Source organism: Pungitius pungitius, chromosome 7 (assembly GCF_949316345.1).
Source record: "Pungitius pungitius chromosome 7, fPunPun2.1, whole genome shotgun sequence".
NCBI lineage: Eukaryota > Metazoa > Chordata > Actinopteri > Perciformes > Gasterosteidae > Pungitius > Pungitius pungitius.
Genome location: NC_084906.1, coordinates 16,814,064 through 16,832,336, shown reverse-complemented (window position 1 = coordinate 16,832,336; position 18,273 = coordinate 16,814,064). Strand labels below are relative to the sequence as shown.

Below are 18,273 nucleotides of genomic sequence, written 5' to 3'. Positions count from 1 at the left end.
CATCTATGCAAACCTTTACTAGTGGACAATTTCCTACAAAAGTTGGGGCGGCCCCTAAATTGGCTATACCGTCTGACCCTACTACTCGGACCTCAGGAGCAGGGCTAACTAGTTTAAAGCCAGCTGGGTTTCTGAAGTTCTTCTACAAAACCTAGCCACATGTCCCGGCTGTTTGCAGCGACGGCAGATAGGCCTACCTTCAGTATCCCATGTATTGGAGCAATCTGATGTAGCTCGTCGTCGTCCGCCTACTGGTGGAGGATAAAGGGAATGGTTAGGTTGCATAGGCTCTAGGAGAGGCCTTAGTTCCTTAACGATCTCCTGAGTCAGCCCCTTCATCTGGCCCGCAACTTCTGCCATAATCTCATCCTTCAAGGCTTGTTTCCAATCCCGTTCCGATGTCAAGGGCTTTACTGCCTGGGATTCTCGCACAGCAGAACACTCTGCTTCAATTTGCCTTTTGCCACCATGCTCGTCGTCTAGCAGCATCGCCTCCTGGCGTAGGTCATCGAAACTCCGTCCCGGGTTACGTCGGGCATAGGTTTTTAGGTCCTGGGCCAGGGCGCCTTCCTCCAAGCCAAGTAGAAACTGTTCGCGCAGATTGCTTTCTGTGGGGGCGTCATCTGGGCTGCGTTGCTGTAGCCTGCAATATAGCCCTCGCAAACGTAACAGATAAGTTTTCACAGTTTCCCTAGGCCTTTGATGACACTTATAAAACTGGGCCCGCAATGCAGGAATAGAAGTTTGTTCCCCATAGAGTGCATCTAAACAAGTAAATATTTTAGCAACTCTATCGCGCTCAGCCTCAGCCAGAACACCAACCTGTTGTTTGGCTTCCCCCCCTAAAGCTCCCAAAACAATTTCTATTTTCCTTGCTTCAGGAAATTCCTGAATACCTAAAAGTCCCTGGATCTGTTCCTTCCAATCCCCATATTGTAGACTGCCATTAGGGCCTGTATATTTGGGCACCCAGGGGGCACCAGCATATAAGGGCATCATCATCATTGCTAGGTTAAACAACAATCCTTTAGGCCACTGTTCACTGCTCCCAAAAAAATCCAAATCCTGCCGACAACGCCAAATTTATGTCAGCGGCCGAGGTGAAGAAAAAATAAGTTATGTTGCCAACAACGCCACCTAGGTAAAGGCTAAGAGCCCTAGGAACTCAACTAAAACAAAAGTCCAGGTTCTTTATATTTGGGGGAGAGCAGTGACATAATGACCCAAAAGGAGACAAGGGCGGAAATACTAATAAAAAGGTATTTATTTTAATATAAATGCTTAAAATGTATCCTAAACCCTAAAATAGTCCATCCAAGGCCACCACAGCAGAGTCCCGCACGTAGATCTCCCACCAGCCACAACACTGGGTTGACAGCCGCCCTCTGCTGCTCCTGCTGCTCCTGCTGCTCGTGCTGCTCGTGCTGCTCGTGCTGCTCGTGCCGCTCCTGCCGCTCCTGCCGCTCCTGCCGCTCCTGCCGCTCCTGCTGCCACCACAGCTCCAGCTCCAGCTCCAGCTCCAGCTCCCGCTCCCGCTCCCGCTCCCGCTCCAGCTCCAGCTCCAGCTCCAGCTCCAGCTCCAGCTCCACACTGCCACGTGTCCTCTCTCTGTTCTTTCTGCTTCCCCCAGTCTCTGTCCACCTGTCTTAAAAAGGGAACAGCCCCGCCCTTGGCAGTTCTCCATTGGTCCCTTTGCCAATTAGCGGCTGATTGTTGGTGTGTCACTGGGGCAGATTGTCAATTAAGGACACCATGCCAATTAAAACTGCAAACAAATTGCCACACAAATCATGCAAGCAAACAACAAAAACCATGCAGTAATATCAATAAAATAAACCAATAAACATGCAATTGTCCACCCCGTGACACATACACAAGATGAAATTACTGGATCTAGAGAATCACACGTATGAGAACAAAGAGTGCAATGCTTCGCAGGCAAAGAGTACCACTTTTTACTATTTTATATTGTGCTTCTGTTTGTGTTGCACCAATGACAAAAAAACGACACAAAATGGGGATGTGTTTTTTAGTTGCTTATCATAATCTTCTCACATCTTAAATTACAATAGAAACATTTACAGGAATGTCATTCTGCTAAAAAGTAGCCGTGCCAATTAAACATACTGATTGTAAACATCACAATGCCACTAAATTTGGTTAGTTTCTTGCTATATCTGTAAAACTAATTGATTAAAATATTTTTTATCAATCAGCAAATTAAATATAATTTGTTCATCTTCACGTGAGCTGTTTGGAGTATATTTAAAGTACATTTCCTTCACCATTAAAAAATTGAAACTGACTTTTAGTTATTGTCTCGAATCCCAAACTTCTTCGTCTAATCATGAATAAATCAGCAGTGCTCTTATTCCAACACTTGAGACACCATCTGAGGTTCCAGGCTTTGGACACAGAGTCCTTCAAATAACCTCCCACACGATTAGAGGTGACCCCTTTCTGCCTTATCATCAATCATTACAAGTGTTTGCACATAAACATATTATTATTTCAGCACGGTTATGATGCCCATGTCCCTTGAATAGGTGGTTGTAGTCAAGCATGGCAGATAAAGGAGCAGCAGAAGACATTCACAAAGCAGGGTGACGGTGGTGGTTCCCGTGCGGACAAGCAGGCGGCCCCTTCGCTGCTCGCCATGAAAGGCCTATTTGTTGAAGCTCAAGTACTGTTGGAGCCCGTCCCGCGAGCCGGGAGGAGAAAGGGAGGGAGTCTGCCTTTCTAAAAGACACATTCATCTGTCCTCTTAAAACAGGACAATTTGTGTAAAAGGTGCCATTTACAGTATATACATGTAAAGAACAGCTCTCACTTAAACTCCAAGATCCAAATAATTCTACAGAAGTAAGTATTCCACATGAAGACGTTTCCTTCTGAAACAATAAAAGGTTCACTCAATCTATAAATTACAATTTATGGGGTGTAAAAAGTGAATCCAACGTAGAAATCATTTATATAATTAATAATTTAATTATGTCATAATGGTGTCGATCAAATATCTTAATTGAAGGTGAGACCTTTTAACTGTTCTCTTAATACTAAACCGTCTCATAGTCCATGTGGATGAGTACCTGATGTTAAACACATAATCTATTCCAGTCATTTAATCAATAATCTTTCATTTAAATTTAGGCAGGTGGGAGGGCTGTGCACCGACAAAGTCAATGGTGCTGCTGTTTAGGTGGAGTTCGGGTCACTAATTATTCAGGGGGTATTTGGGACCTGGGCACATTTTTATCCTGGGGTAGTAATGGAGGCAGTCAGCAGTATAAACTACACCATCGCCTTGTTTCCTGCCCTTGTGCGCCCCTTATGGGCGGCCTTTATGCTCGACAAACAAGCCTGCTAACAGCTAAGTTTCACCACGCGTTTCCCTTGACGAGGACGTAGCAAACCTGACTTTTCTTGTCGGGGGGAGGGGGGAGGGGGGGCACACAGAGCTGCAGTCGCTCCCGAAAGGGAGCATCAATCTTCTCCTACCTTTCTGATAAAAAACAAAAAAACAAAAAACAAATCACCAGCCCAAAAAGGCAGGAGGCCGGCTCGGGGCTGAGTGTAAAATAGTGGGACTACAGTCGGAAGAAGCTGCCTCTGCTCTCGTGTGTCCTCCTCTGCCTGTTATGGGCTGGAGGAAACGTTGATGCCGTTCTCCCCCGCCCCCTTGGCCTTATGCAGAGCAGCCTGAATACGGAAGTGGGTGCGTGATTCCATCGAGTAGTGCTTGTAATTTTGCCTGAAACAGAGCAAATGGAGTCATTCAAAATAGCACCGGGAGAAAATCTAAATCTAATGCAATACTTCACACGGCCATTGCAACAAACCTGTGGCATTAAGCTTCATTGAAAACCACACAGATTGACTGGTTCGGCATTATTAAACGATGTGAAAAAGGTTTTTTTAATATTCAAAATCTTTTGATGATTTGAGTGTGTTTCTCCGATTGACCGACTTACTTTGCAGTTTCTAGGAGTCGGATAGCTTCAGCTTTCCTGCCTTGCTCCAGGCACAGCAGGCCGTGCTCCAGCAGGGCATTGGGAACCAGGTAGTGGTCAAACTTGATCTGAGACTCGCTGCGAACGATGCCAAAACAACGGGGGTTACACAACACGTGTGTGGGGGAGGGAGCTCGGTAGGAACCGAGACGCCCTTTGACCGCAGAACCTCCTCTTATCATCAGAGGATGCGGGGAAAAAACCCCACTGTGATGAGGTTAACTGGTGAAATGACAGAGCATCGGTTTCTCTGGTTCGGTTGAGCATGTGCACTACGTGCTCCGTGCACGTTGCTGAGAGAGGCTTACTTGCAGAGGATGAGGGTGAAGTAGTGTTCGGCTTCCTCGTGACGCCCCAGGTGTTTGAGACACAGTCCCTTCAAGAGGCTCAGCAGACACTGGTCATCGAAGGTGAACTCCGACCCTGGCAGACAGATATTTTATCATTCTCTCTGGTACGGTCAGAATAGAAGCTTTTATATAAAAGGCAATTTATGTTGGCAACAGAAAGTAGAGGTTGTCTTACTTGGTGTGCTGTCGAGTTTAGCTTGAGCCTCGTTCAGCGTCGTCAGCATGCCTTCCGTCAGCTCCTTGTGTTTCCCAATGACCGTGTAGCCGTTCCAGATGTACATCATCTCCTAGACAACACGAATACGCGCCAAGCGTGCTATGTCAAAAATCTGATCATTGCAATTGATAGAGACGAAAATAAAAAAAACTTGACATAAAACAATGGGTTTTCCTCTAACAGTAGTTGTATGGGTGCAATTCAAGCTTAAACAATAACCCGGCAGCCTCAACATCAGCCACCCCAGAAAAAACAAAGTTAAAGAGCTCCACCTTTGCTCATTTTGTTGTTTTACCGAGTTTATCCATATCATGCAGTCATTGAGGCTTGTGCTCCCACAGCCTTCGTTTCAGGCTGAAATCTCTGTGAAACAGAACAAATGTAACAGCTCTGAGCCCCAGCTGTGTGAGCACAGGGTTTCCTCTTCCACTCGACGCCCCCCCTTTCATCTGACGGCTTTGTGGTCAGCAGGTAAAATAAAACCACTATTTGTGCAGCCTGAAACCCGCTGATTGACACAACCAGCAACCAGACACAACCAGCATGCACATTTCAGCATGAGGTTCACGTCCGCTACCAGTGAAGCAGCGCGACATGGCGACCCGGCCTCGTCCAGTACTGACCAGCGGAGGAGCGGGAAGAGCGATCGGGCTTTCTGCTAGGTAGCGACGGGCTTTCCTGATAGCAAACTTCTCCGTGGGTAAAGATTTCCCCGCTATCTTCTGCTTCAGCCCTGGGACCTGCCTAAAAAATATTAAAAAGTACACACATTCAGATCAGTAGAACATATTTTACATAGAGTTAACTCACATGTTATTATATATCTTGTACATAGCTGTGTACGATCAATTAAAGTCTTCAGATTTGCCTCCCAATGACAGACTTGTATCCCACATATCATTGCGTAACTGTTGCGGTGAATCATCTCTATTTCACTGGAGTTGCTGTGTGTACTTTCAGTAGCACCAAAGCGCTCAGCTGATACCTGGAATGAGCTCTCCGATGACATCAGGACCGCAGAGAGCCTCTACATCTTCCGTCGAAAACTCAAGACACACCTCTTTAGACTCTACCTTGACTAAAACACTAGCAAACCGTAGCACTAACAAATGGTAGCACTTAAATTGTACTTATAATGGCACTTTTCTATAACATGTTTTGAAACTGCTTATTTGATGAAAAATGTACTTTCTTGTTACTTGTTCTTCTGAGTTTGTATCTCTATGTGGAAATGTATTGTACGTCGCTTTGGATAAAAGCGTCAGCTAAATGACATGTAATGTAATGTAATACCTGAACAGAGTGAACGCAGTCTCCCCGAAGGTTAGGCAATCATCGGGAGTCAGCATGCTGAGGTATGCCGCTTTCATGTACGCATAAGTAGCCTAAGGGAAGGAAAGAAGAGGTTACACTCGCAAGGCCATCTTTCCCTTTTAAATGAGTGGAGGAGAGGAAAAAAAAAAATAAGACTATGACCAGGTTGAATTTAGAAGGGCACAACTCCAGCATTTAGTCTGGTTTTGCGAGATCTTTGTTTTGTAACAGTGATAATCATGAAAAGCCCCTACAAGAAGGCTTTCTCTCTAAATAGTGCAAAATGTAGTTTCTTTTAAATGGACATTTTCTGGCGGGCAATTGGAATCAGACTTTCATTGGAAGAACAGAATTTATCAACGCGTTCAAGCGTTGAGAATACGATGGAGATCTAATCCCACCTTGGACCAAGTGTTCTCCTTGCTGAGCAGGTCAGCGTAGAAGTAGGCCATCTTCCAATGCCTCTTGTATGTGAAGCACCACATCAGCTCCCAGTAGCACATGTGGTGGAACTGCTTCCACTCCTGCTGCACCTCGCAGCACTCCTCAAAGCGCTTGATAGCCTGTAGAAATACGGTTTTAGTAAATGGGAAGTGATTCTTTGCATTTTATATTATTCTCGTTCTTGTTTCGCATGCAGGGGGTGAAATGTGAATCGATCCTACAATGTTCGTTTAGCGAGATGAATCCAAATGTACAATCCATCAACAATTGCGTGTGGACAAGTATCATGAAAAAAAGATGACAATACAACAGTATTGTTAAGTATGTCATACCTATGAAAAACTACAATTTTCCACATGAGAAGAAGTGCAGGGCATACGGTGGAATGTTTGTGCACAGAAATGACGGAAACTCACAGCGTCCAAGTTGCCTTTGATCTCTTCTATTCGACCAGCGAAGAAAAGGAAGATGGATCCCTGAGAAGAACCCCAGCCACAGAATGTTAGGGAACGATCCCAATGACTCCCGAGAAAACAACAACAACGTCGGGCGTTTCAATGTTTGTTTGATTCTGCCACACCTGGGGATATTTTTGGAGATATGGCTGCAACAGTTTCTCTGCATCTTCCACATCTCCTTCCCCGGTGCCTGCGAGACCAAACACAGGAAAACCCGTTAAGCTCCTTGGTGCTTTGCGTCGGTCGGTCGGTTCGCGGCCGCGTGTGTGTGTGTGTGTGTGTGTGTGTGTGTGTGTGTGTGTGTGTCTCACCGAGTATGAAGCTCATGAAGGTGTGATAGCAGAGCAGCAGCATGTTACAAAGGAAGGACCTGAAGGTGCTTTCCGCAGAACCCTCCTGAAGCTGCTGAAGGCCAAACTCCTGCAGGACACAACCGCGTGCAAACAAGAGTGCTTTGGTATTTGCACAATTTCATGGAAATTAGGTGGCAAGGGGGCCGACGCCCTGCAACTTGAAGACTTTCTTTGCAGTAAAAAAAAAAACGACATTATTTTTTTCCTTTGAAGTTAATGCTGGATAACAAGCAGAAAATACAGTAGATGCAAAACATAGGTTTACTGTTAAGATCAAGTCTATATAGGTCTTTAGTTTGTAGCTGGAATACAAATTCTGAGAATACTACACCACACGATGAATAATTGTGTAATCCCGAGAAATGTACAGTCATCACTATCGAGGCAGAATGATTAGAATACCAGTTTCGTTCCGCTAAATGGATGCTCAGTACCGGTCATAAGAGCATCACCACAAACAGCAGGAAATATTTCCTCGAAAAGAACGAACCAGCGAAACTGATATTACAGAAACAATTTACAATTGGGGCGTGCACTTCGAATTATGAGCAGCACAGACCCAGCTCCTCCCGCCTCCCGCCTTCTTCCTGTAGCCTTAAATGGTGCTTACAGGTCACCTCAGCTCACCTTGTTTCCAGTAAAACCCACAAACTCTAGCAGCTTGAGCGTCCGCGTGGGCAACATGGAAATCATCTGCAGAAAGTAGACAAGCAATGCAATTGAAGGGAAAATAAATGATTGTGGCTTTCATCAGACATGGTGTGAAAGCGCCACGGGTTGCACAGTAATTACAGATTTCTTCCAAATGACAACAAGAGCAACAAGGAGAACATGAGGAGCACTGCGTGCAAAACCCACTGCGGGTCAAAACTTTTCTTTTCTTGGACCGACGTACGATAACAAAAACGCAAATATTCAGGCTGTTACTTACTAGATTAAAGGCTCCGACTCCCAGTTTGACACCTCCCTCAAAATGGCCGTGGTTTTCACCCTGAGAGTACCCAGAAGAGTGGAGAACCGTGTGCAGCTCTCTGCGGGGGGGAAAGAAAGCAGATTAGGAAGGAGAACCGGAGGTTTTACAAGGTGATGAAGGAGAGAGAAGAAAGGTCTCCTGGGACTCGAGACGCCTCACTTGTACGTCTGGTAGCTGTTCCTGACTTTGATCCCTCCTTTGATGAAACTGATCATGTTTTCATCCTGAACAAAGAGAGCAGGAGGGGGTAAGAGGAGGAGAAGCGAGAGCATCCGAGGGCGTCCCGTTCCCGGCTCTCTGGACCATGCTCACCTGAAGGAAGGTGAGCGCTGCCCTCTGCAGGAGACACTCGGCGTAGCAAACTTCAGCGTGAAGCTCCTCTGGAGGGGGGGGGGAAATGATCTCGAGTCAAGAGCGACAAAACACACTAAAAACGTACACACACACACACACATGTGCCACCTGTTCATATGGACACTATTGGACTTTACTGACCTTCTGTGTAGCTCTTGGAGAAGCTCGACTTCTTGCGTTGTCTGATAGGATGAGAGAATATTCACGTTTCTCCCACAACCAGTCACAACAATTAAAAAGAAAGGGAAAACTGCAGCCTTTGACCTCGGGTCGGCGCTGGTTTGAGGAAGAGTGGGTGTTTAAACGTGGGCGGGCGGGCCGATGAGATGTGACATCACTCACGCAGCACCACCGAGTCGTGACAGATTCTCACACACTCCACAGGGAACTAATCGACAAACATTCGTAACATTCTGCAGCTGGGCCACCGGGGTGGGGGGGGGGGCATTATGGCATGCTGGTGTCACAGGGGGGACTCTCACCGCTGACAGGTAGCCTGGGCCTCTTTCATCGTGTTTCCCGCAGTCTGGATGTGTTGCGGTTCAAAGGTCATCATAGCCTGCATCTCCAGGATGGTGGCGTAGGTCAGAGCGTGGTACATGCTGTCTTTGGTTCTGTTAAAAAATATATATATATTGTTTATTTCGTTTCTTTTTAGTACAAATGAAAGATGGGACAACGTAACACAATATAAAAATCCTCGTGAAGGAGTCGGGCCGCGCCACTGCTCAGGGTGAACCAAAACAAAACAAACAATTAGAGTCTATTTATACACGCCCTGCGTCTAACATCCCTCAGGTTGATGGACACGAAGGAGGAGTAAACTCGTCGGACGCCTCAGACATTCTTCCAATAGATGTACTGGTTGTGCCAGCTAAAAAGGGAGCTTGGTGTGCCAGGGTTTGAACGGGACAATAGTGACGTGTAGCGTTGAACCGCTTCGAGTGGTTGGACTAGAAAAGCGGTATCCCAGGACAGTACAGTACAGTACATTTACCATTTCCAAACACCTTCATCTCGATCCTGCACGATTTCATCTCACTTCGCGCGGGAATCTGTGGCGGCGGCGGCGGCACACGCGGGAGACATTAAGGTCGTTTACGTTTGCTGCTCATGAGGAGGCCTCTGTGTTAAATGGACTCAGACATGGGCGGATCGAATAGGGAGTTGCGTTTTTGTAATGGAGCGCTCACACGCACAAACACAACCAACGTCAGAATCACTCGGGTAAAACATAAAAGGCAGAGGTGTGTTGAGAAGAATGCCGTCTATCTGCATCACCGACATTTCACTGCTATTCACCACAGACTGACTCATTTGAATCCTTGGACTCACTCTTCACGTATATTTGCTAAAGGCAGAAAAGACAAGCGTGAAAGTCGTTGTCTCAAGGGGGGGGTCAGAAAAATGCAGCGTCCAATTAATTGCGGCTTTTAGACAGAACACAGACAGCGGAGCTCCGAGCTTCAGCTCTTCACCTGAGGGAATCGATAGTGTTCGTTCTAATGAAGTGAGCCAGTGGCCGACAGGCATCCACTTACAACCAGGAAGCACACAGCAGGGAATCAGAGAAGTGGGGGGGGGGGGGGGGGGGGGGGGGAGGAAGAAGCAGAGGAGCGATCCGCCCGGCCCCTCTCACTTGTCCCGAGTCGGTTTAAAGCCCGGCCCAGAAGCTTTGGGTTCACCCAACAGCTCGCAGCCTCGCTGGAAGCGGCTGAGAATGCGAAATATTTCACAGCGGCACTCGGATATTTTTAAATGAGCTTCACCTCAGGTTCTGGGACACAAAAAGGTCCTAACCGGTCTGACAGCATCACGCCCACATATTCTTCTTTGTACAAGAAATCCATGTTTGTAGATGCATCTTGCTGCTAACAATGAGGAAAACGATGGGAGGGGGGGGGGGGGGGGGGGGCTTTGTTGTGTGTCATGTACAGTATACACGCATAGCTTAACCATCGCCTCGGTCAGTTGCTGTATTGTCCACGGAGGGTTGGAAATGCTCCTTTAGTGGACCACTCCCTGCTACGGCTGATAGGAATGGGGCGGGAGGGAAAGCATTATGAGAGAATAAGTACACATGTTTGAACAAAGAGCTGGCAAATGACGCAAAGCCTTCTGTTGGATGGCTCCTAACTCGCAGGCATGTTTTTCCTTGACTACGACTCGAGAGTAGGCCTTTCGATATCTGCATCAGACTCAGCGGTTTGAGAGAGAGGGCCCCCGCTTACAGACCCATTACACACCATCTCTGGTCAGAGGTATCAGACCAAATGTACACTTTGAAACCCACAACGCAGCACCTAAAACCTGCTACAAGTCGTCAACCCACGAGAGGATACAACATCTTAGAAACACTGTAAACTGTTGATTGTTATCACAAACATCCTCCGCTTCCACGGTTCAGTGGGCCCTTTGATACAGTTTGTGATGCCTGCGGCTCACATCTCCGCATGTAGCGCGAGGAGCCGTTTCGAGAGGACATCGCTCAGTGTTGAAAAATATCAGAATTCATCAATGTTATCAGGATAATCATCCCCATAAGGGCAGATGGTAGCTCAGGGATTGCCTTTCTGAATAACTATTCAAATATATGTGCAGAAAACAGAAATACTGAAGCTCATAATTTCCTTTTGACAGAAACAAAACCCCGAAATTCAGGATTGAAAAGCCTGTTGTTGTGAGTGTAGGTGCATTAAACCTGTAATGTGACAACACAGGGGAGAGGGAGCGTTCTGCCGTCAGTGCCTCATCTCATATGTCATCACACCTTACATAATGTTACAGAAGTTTCCGAAGCGCTTCTCTGTGCGGGCAAACGCATTTTAATTTTTAATCCGCGATGGGTTTTTCAGACTCTCACGCTGTCCCACTTCATGCGTCTAATCAAACATTCTGGGCTCCAGCAGCTCTTAACGTGATCATATAGGAGTCTTTATGTAATGTTCCAACGTGTGTCTAAAACTGACCGTGAGCTTAGAACAACAAAACAAGTTACATTGCTCTAAACCTAAACAGAAATATGAAGTGCTAAACCCAAGAGGGCCGACAAGAAGCTGTTCTTCGGCCTCGATGAATCGCCTCTGAAAAGAAGAAAGTAGGGCCAAGGAGTGGCCCGACGTCCCCGAGAGGGAGCGTTCACGGCGGACAATAATATCCAAGATGTGATCCAGTTTCTGACAACAGAGGAGAGAATGAGCAGTGAACAAGTGGAGTAACTTGACGACGCAGGGCTGGAACACAAAACTGAAGGAGGAGGAGGGGTGTGAACCCGAAGAGGGACACAAAGCGCCATTGGAAAGCATCTAATAATGAAGGAATCTAATAAGCAGCATCAGCAGCAAACAGCCCTGTGGGCTGTGAGCACTGTTCGCTGTGCACAGGACGGTGTATCGGCATGTTAAGTTATTACTTAGTATTGATTTGAAATTGGAACTCAAAAGCCAATTGTACCACAAAGAAACCCTCTAGTGAGGGTTCCCTCACTTTTGGACACTTTATTGGAGCGAACAAGTGGATCAAACTGCTTTTGGGAGCGCAGACTCCTCCCCCTCGGAAACAACTGAATGCATTTGCGTTGTTAATCAACGAAGGCAAGTCGGCAACACCGGACAATTTAGCTAAATCCATGTCCAAACGGGAGGGTTTGTGGCGTGTAAAGCATGTCCTATGATGACACTTCCCGCGTCAACGTTTGAGCGACAGGAGTTTTCCTGTGAAAAGTAAAAGCAGGACTCTACGGCTGTGAGAGCTCAGAGCAAACATGGCAATATGATGCTGTTTAGCAGCCGCAATGTTTATGTTCACCATATTAGTTTAGTGTGTTGACATTCGGCCCGTCTGCCTTTTTTTTTAATTTTTTGATAGTATGATAAGCTTCCCTGGGAGCCCTGACAGTGTGACGCCAGGACCCAGGACCCAGGAAGCAGCCGATTCGCCAGGTAGGTCGGGGGAGGAGCAGGAGGAGGTTTGTGATTGTCAGCTGGTGGTCGAGGTCGGTCTGGTACCTGGATCTGAGCTGAGCCTGCGCCTTCTCAAAGTCGTTTCTGAGGAACAGATCCAGGGCGGCCATGCAGTCGTCCAGAGCCAGCGACAGCTCTGACCGCGAGCACCTGCAGACCCAAAAACAAAAACACACAACAGGTCCGGATGAGAAGAGCAAACCGGCGAGTGACACGTGTGAAACTGAAAAACGTTACTCTCGCTGAATGTTTTTGTAATCGTGCTTAGTCAGTCAAATCGAGTTCAGTGTAAATTCACAGCACCGAGGAAAACTGCTGCCTCTCCCTCCCACCATTGCTGTGACAAATTGCATCTCCAAGCGTTGGCTTACAACAAAGATACGGCCTGGGTTTATTAACCAATTCCTCCTCTACGCCTCAACAGCGTCACCAGAGGAACAGAGACACAAGCCGGGTCAGTCAGACGACGTGAAGAGTGGAAGTAGCTGCGGCCTTAAATCATTCATGTTTTCCCCCTTCAACTGTAGCCCGCCGTCGAAAGTCGAACTGTAAACGGTCGCTGATGACGTCGCTGTGAGTTCATCACGCGGCCCGCGTGCCCCCCGCGAGACGGCGGTGTGCCGGTCGTTCACTCTCTCATCCCGAGGCGGCTTCCTTCGCGGCCTCGTGGGTCCGTTAGTGTGCGTTCACTCTTCCGGGCCTCTGGTGTCGCTCCAGTGGGCTTGAGACACCGTTGACCCTCTCGGTCAGCGAGTGTCACCGTCAGATGCCTGCAGCGAACAACGATGCTGGACCGCAGGAGAGCAGGAGCCGGACAAACAAAGCTGAGACTGATGTGCAAGTGCAGCTGCGACTAAACACACAGCCAGACATTCCTGGCCATTAGAAACACAGAGGAGCTATACACTTATCACACACACACACACACACAGAAAACTAACATAAGAGAGTGCGCGCACACACACACACACACACACACACACACACACACACACACACACACACACACACACACACTGGTGCAGCTCTGCCTAATGACATGCGGGTGACTTCTTTGTTCACCATATGACTTGCAGCAAGCCGAGCTTCCTCATAACAGCTCGGTGTTTACAATGACAACCGCCGTTCAGTGTGTGTGTGTGTGTGTGTAAGATTGTACGATTCAAGATTCAACGAGACCCCAAACTTTCGGTGAGTTTGGACTTAAGTTTCTACACACGTCGGCCCGCTGAACCGGCTTCAAAAGTCACAGCGCGCATAGAGAACGGCCCCAGTTACCACCGCCTGCTTGGCTCTAATCACTTCCCGAACTCAAAGGGGAATAGAACATTACGGAGACCTTGTTTGGCTTTAACCAGCAGTGCAGGGGACACTATCTATTGCCAGGAATCTGGAGAACCATACGCATGATGATACAGGGGTTAGAAATTCAATATACTGCAATAGCGTGTGGAATGCAGTTTTATCGCCTCAGTACGTGTATTAAAACAAGAAATGTGTCCCTGTTTCCCTAATTGTTTAGGTCATGCCAATAATCAAATAGGAAATTTGAATTACCATGCTGGCAAACAATCAGTGCGTTTCATTATAGCTCGACTGCTCCTGACAGAAGAGAATCTGAGGCCCGAGGACCAGGAGAACAAACCAGTTCTTAAGATTATTATGACCTACAGGGCAATTGGCCCAAAATGGAGTAAATATGTTAATATGACAATCATTTAGAAGAAGACAATGCATGACCACCAGCACAAAGAGGAGAGTATCCTGGATTCAGGAGGTGCGCAGCGCCCCGAGAATTGCCGAAAACAATTCTCTCTCGAGAACAACTCGCACAACGATGATCATTATCAGCGAAGCCACACAAGTAAAAAACACTTAGCACACAACCACCATTCACACACACACACCCATGCATGTGCTCATGAAACACACACACACACACACACGCACACACACACACACACTCTCTCCCCCTCCTCCCAGAGTGACGAAGCATTAGTTTTACAACTGCAGTTCACGGAGCTTTCACTACCTCCCAGCTGGCTTCAGATGTCTCTCGGCTCTGAGCCGTGACACAAAAGAGCCGAGCGGCTTCTGTAATTAAAAAAAAACAAGAAAAAAACCGGAGCGAGTTTGTCCACATGCTTCAGTGTCACAGCCAGAAGACACACAAACCAAACACACGCCAGAGGCCGCCTCAATGACTGCAGCGCAGCGAACACGCAGCAAGTATCTCACCCGTTTGCCGGAGTCTCTTCCTCTTGTGACATTTTCATCTGGCAAAAGTGTGTGCAAGATAGAGAGGGAGAGATGCTTATCCAGCAGTGTGACGTCTGTCGGTAGCAGCGACGAGAGCAGAAGCAGCAGCAGCCGGGCAGTCAGGTGAAAGAGACACAGAGGGAGAGAGAGAGAGGGAGAGAGGGAGAGAGAGAATTAAGGCGACAGGGAGAGAGAGAAGACGAGGAGGAGGAAGGATGCAACAACAGCAGATCTTAATAAGATTGGGGTGACCATACACATGAGTTTAGAAAACACAGTCCATCTGTGCTGCCTCTAACAGACACACACACACAAAATAATACAAAAGGCCTGTCCAACCGATCCTCACGCTACACACTGCAGTCTCTGCTCCGATTGGTTGTTGCCAACTCAGAGGCGGGACTAAAGGCCCTCGAATCATCATCATGACCTAAAAATCTTTTAAAAAGACGTGAATAAACGTTCTTTTTTTTCTTAAACCAACCGATTGAATTGAAAGAAGAAAAAAAAAACAGTCATTCATCCCCAATACAAAACTTTAAAAGAGGTAAATTAGGGTTTTAGCGACCAAATAAGGGAGTGCTGGTGCGTAGTGGGGCCGATCAGCTGGTTCAGTCTGCTGCAGTGGCCGAGTGTAAACACTGCAGCGACCGGAGGGCTCCAGAAATAGAAGACGCAGCACTGTGGACGCACAACACCTCGTGTGTAATCATGAATGAAAAAGTGCCTCGACGCCGAGGAGGTGTCAGAAGACGACAGCTCATCGCTCCGTCTGCAGAACGGACACACGGGCCCCTTCCTGTGAGCTCAGGGCTGCACAGGTGTAACATTAAACAGGTGGAGGTTTGCTACTTTGGCTTGGGAAAACACACACTCTCTATTAGTGACACGATTAACATCAAGAGAGAGCATAAAAATATCATGTGACTGCACGCATGAGGCTAGATTGTTCTTTATAGACTGTAAAAGCAGCTAAATTGTAGCTTCCATCGCTGCGGTGTGTGTGTGTGTGTGTGTGTGTGTGTGTGTGTGTGTGTGTGTGTGTGTGTGTGTGTGTGTGTGTGTGTGTGTGCTGAGAGGAGCAGAGATGGTCACGGGTTAAAAGGCAAGGATAATTTGATTTAAATTGCTGCTGTCGCCATGGTGAATGGGATCGGAAAAACAAGTATGAAGATGCCGGAAATGTTGCCACGTTGAACAATCTAATGGTTATTTTGTGGCCTAATTGATTGAAATTCAAACCTATGCTGCTTGACAACACCACACAAAGTAAATCATGCAAAAATATCTGTTTACTTCTAACAGGAAAACAGGCTTGTAATGGCCATATTCCAGTGAAATGCAATTCAACTTCGATTGGAATTATCTACTTAGAATAATGCAGCATCTTGCACAACATGTATCAACATGTGGGGACGGACTTCCTGTCGCATGGGAAGGAGTTCGAGCTGAATTAGTTATTCGTCCTACATGTAACATGTTTTTTGTCAGAAGGGCAGCTACAGTCTTAAGAATTGGGTATTTTGCAAACAGCAGGACGGGAGCAGGTTTTCTTTTTGTCGCCATCTAAACCTCGCTTCGCGATGAGTCCGAGTTCACCTACCCTTGGGATGGACTGGTTGATTGCAGAGCATCGTGGTCCGAAAGCTGTAACCTAAGACGAACGAAACAAAATGGAGTCTGTTGTTTGGAGAAAGGAGGGAAATCTCACGGGGCAAAAAAAAAAAAAAAAAAAAACGGGCTGAAAAGGCCCGCTATTGTTTGAGGGACATGACTGTGAGAGCCACAGAAACCCAGGCACAGATATGCGAAAAGAAGTTTGGGTAAATTGTCTATAAAAATGGGTGTGAATCGGGAAACGGATTCTGGGAAAAGCCCGGCTGAACACACGTTACGTTTTTGCAAAGCAGTTTCTGAAAAGATTCTCACTTCAAATCTAACTGAAATGCCTTTTGCTCCTGACTTTTTCACTCTGTGTCCTTAATTGGTTTTTAAGACACTCACCCAAAGTCTGAGATGATGGGATCCATTGCTGAATTGTTTATGACTGACAACCTGAAGGGAAAAAAAAAAAAAAAAAAAAAAAAATCAGAGGTACATTTCAGTCTGTTGTGTGACAGCAGCATGTCTGTAGGGCCTGAACACTCAAATGCAACATTACACTGTCAATAAGACTCTTCTTACCCCTGTGGGTTCTGTTTTCTTCTTAAGGATGAATAAAGTCAAATAATAAGCGTACACGACGCAAACATACTGGTTTGTGTAGTCCGGGCCATCAAGGACGTCCCGTGCCTGACTGGCATCCCTGTGAAGAGGTCAAAGGTGAGTTTAGAGAGAAAGTAAGAAAGGGTCTCATCGTGGTGAGAAGACGAGGGGTGCGGGGATGCTGGGAGTCTGATCACATGATCTGAGGAGGACTGTAGGAAAGAGTTTCCTACAGCCGGTTTGAACACGTCAAAGACTCAGCATGTCAGATAAAAAGTCATTACAAGATGAAAGCCAAGCGTGAAACCAAGCCAACAAGGAAGCACCTCCAGAATCAACTGAAGCTGTTCATTACATGTGTTTCGTTTTGTATTCCTCATTGTTTTTGTAGTTTCTAAGCGCAGAAAACCTCTGGCAGAGGTTTAGGGGAAGTTTGGAAGAGCTAAAACTATACAGTTATACCTCTTAAATCCATTGTGTCCCGACTCAAGATTGGAGCCACTTGATCAGCTATCACACGGATAAGTTATTGATCATTTGTTTGTGTTCAGCAGCCCACACACACGCAGTCTGCTGGACAGTAAATAAAGTGAAAACAGAACATTGCCACGGGGCTCAGCCACATCCTGGATGTAATGTGGTCCAACAGGCTGCAGCTTGGCAGCACATTACTTGGATTTCATTCTGCAGTATTTCCACCATCGGCCCACAGTGGTCCCACTCACTTCCCATTGGATTCATTACGTCAGAGGTCGGGCTCCTTTATTTACCCGTCAAACACAAGTTCTACCGAAGAGTCGGAGTGAGAGACGCGGAAACGAACCCAGCTGAGTGTGATCTTGGGGGGGGGGGGACATGTTGCGTCCTGCTCAAAGATCTCAGATGTTCTCAGAAGAACTATGCGCGCGCGGTTCAGAAAACCCCGAGTCGGGGGACTCGCACAGATTCTCCTCCACGGAAACTTTCCGTTCTCTACTCACGTCTGGTTGTCATTTTTCTTCACGCTGCGTCTCCAGTTGGTGATGAAACTCATCCCACGGCTCTGGGATCCCGCCGAGGAGCGGAGTGTGCCGGGCGCAGCGGGGTCTTACTCAGCGGGCATGGAGGGGCAGGCGGACCAGGGGGGGGGGGGAGCAGGTCGAGTTCACACCGACCTCGAGCGACGGCAGAGGCGGTTGTGCGTCTTCCTCCTTCCTGACGTGGAAAGGTGTGTTACGGCTGTCATCGCCACAATAGTGACGTCCCTATTCAAAATGCGCTGCGGTCTCGTGGCTGCTGTTCCGGGCTGCCGGGTCCTAAAGGCGGACGTGTTTCTTTTACACCCCACGGCTATTAAAGTTATACAAACGCGTAGAAGTTTAAATAAATAACTTT

General features: G+C 47.1%; 1 protein-coding gene across 3 annotated transcripts; it reads right to left on the bottom strand.

The window, feature by feature from the left end:
- Positions 1 to 1,990: 1,990 nt before the first annotated feature.
- On the bottom strand, positions 1,991 to 18,131 carry ttc39a (tetratricopeptide repeat domain 39A). Of its 3 annotated transcripts, XM_037469385.2 has the most exons (21): positions 17,880 to 18,131; positions 16,949 to 16,999; positions 16,699 to 16,749; positions 16,298 to 16,348; positions 12,481 to 12,585; positions 8,956 to 9,087; positions 8,615 to 8,655; positions 8,432 to 8,499; positions 8,279 to 8,343; positions 8,078 to 8,177; positions 7,774 to 7,839; positions 7,105 to 7,213; positions 6,916 to 6,983; positions 6,752 to 6,811; positions 6,293 to 6,454; positions 5,871 to 5,962; positions 5,201 to 5,321; positions 4,536 to 4,647; positions 4,319 to 4,433; positions 3,972 to 4,088; positions 1,991 to 3,751 (listed from the first exon to the last, which is right to left on the bottom strand). In XM_037469385.2, exons 1-21 carry the CDS (start codon positions 17,930 to 17,932, stop codon positions 3,637 to 3,639), a joined length of 1,854 nt encoding a protein of 617 aa, XP_037325282.2. In that variant the 5' UTR covers positions 17,933 to 18,131; the 3' UTR covers positions 1,991 to 3,636. The 3 variants fall into 3 exon arrangements, with proteins under 3 accessions (XP_037325282.2, XP_037325284.2, XP_037325285.2); XM_037469387.2 differs by lacking the exon at positions 16,298 to 16,348; XM_037469388.2 differs by lacking the exons at positions 16,949 to 16,999; positions 17,880 to 18,131 and adding an exon at positions 14,674 to 14,768 and having other exon boundaries at positions 16,699 to 16,737.
- Positions 18,132 to 18,273: the final 142 nt, after the last annotated feature.

What these genes read in the sequence shown, in the direction of transcription:
- ttc39a (XM_037469385.2), bottom strand. Translation starts at nt 17,932, where the DNA reads ATGAGTTTCATCACCAACTGGAGACGCAGCGTGAAGAAAAATGACAAC. An exon ending in AAGAAAAATGACAACCAGAC is followed by an intron (nt 17,000 to 17,879) that starts GTGAGTAGAGAA and finishes ACCTCTTCACAG; the next exon opens with GGATGCCAGTCAGGCACGGG. An exon ending in AGGAGAACACTTGGTCCAAG is followed by an intron (nt 5,963 to 6,292) that starts GTGGGATTAGAT and finishes TCCTTCCCTTAG; the next exon opens with GCTACTTATGCGTACATGAA.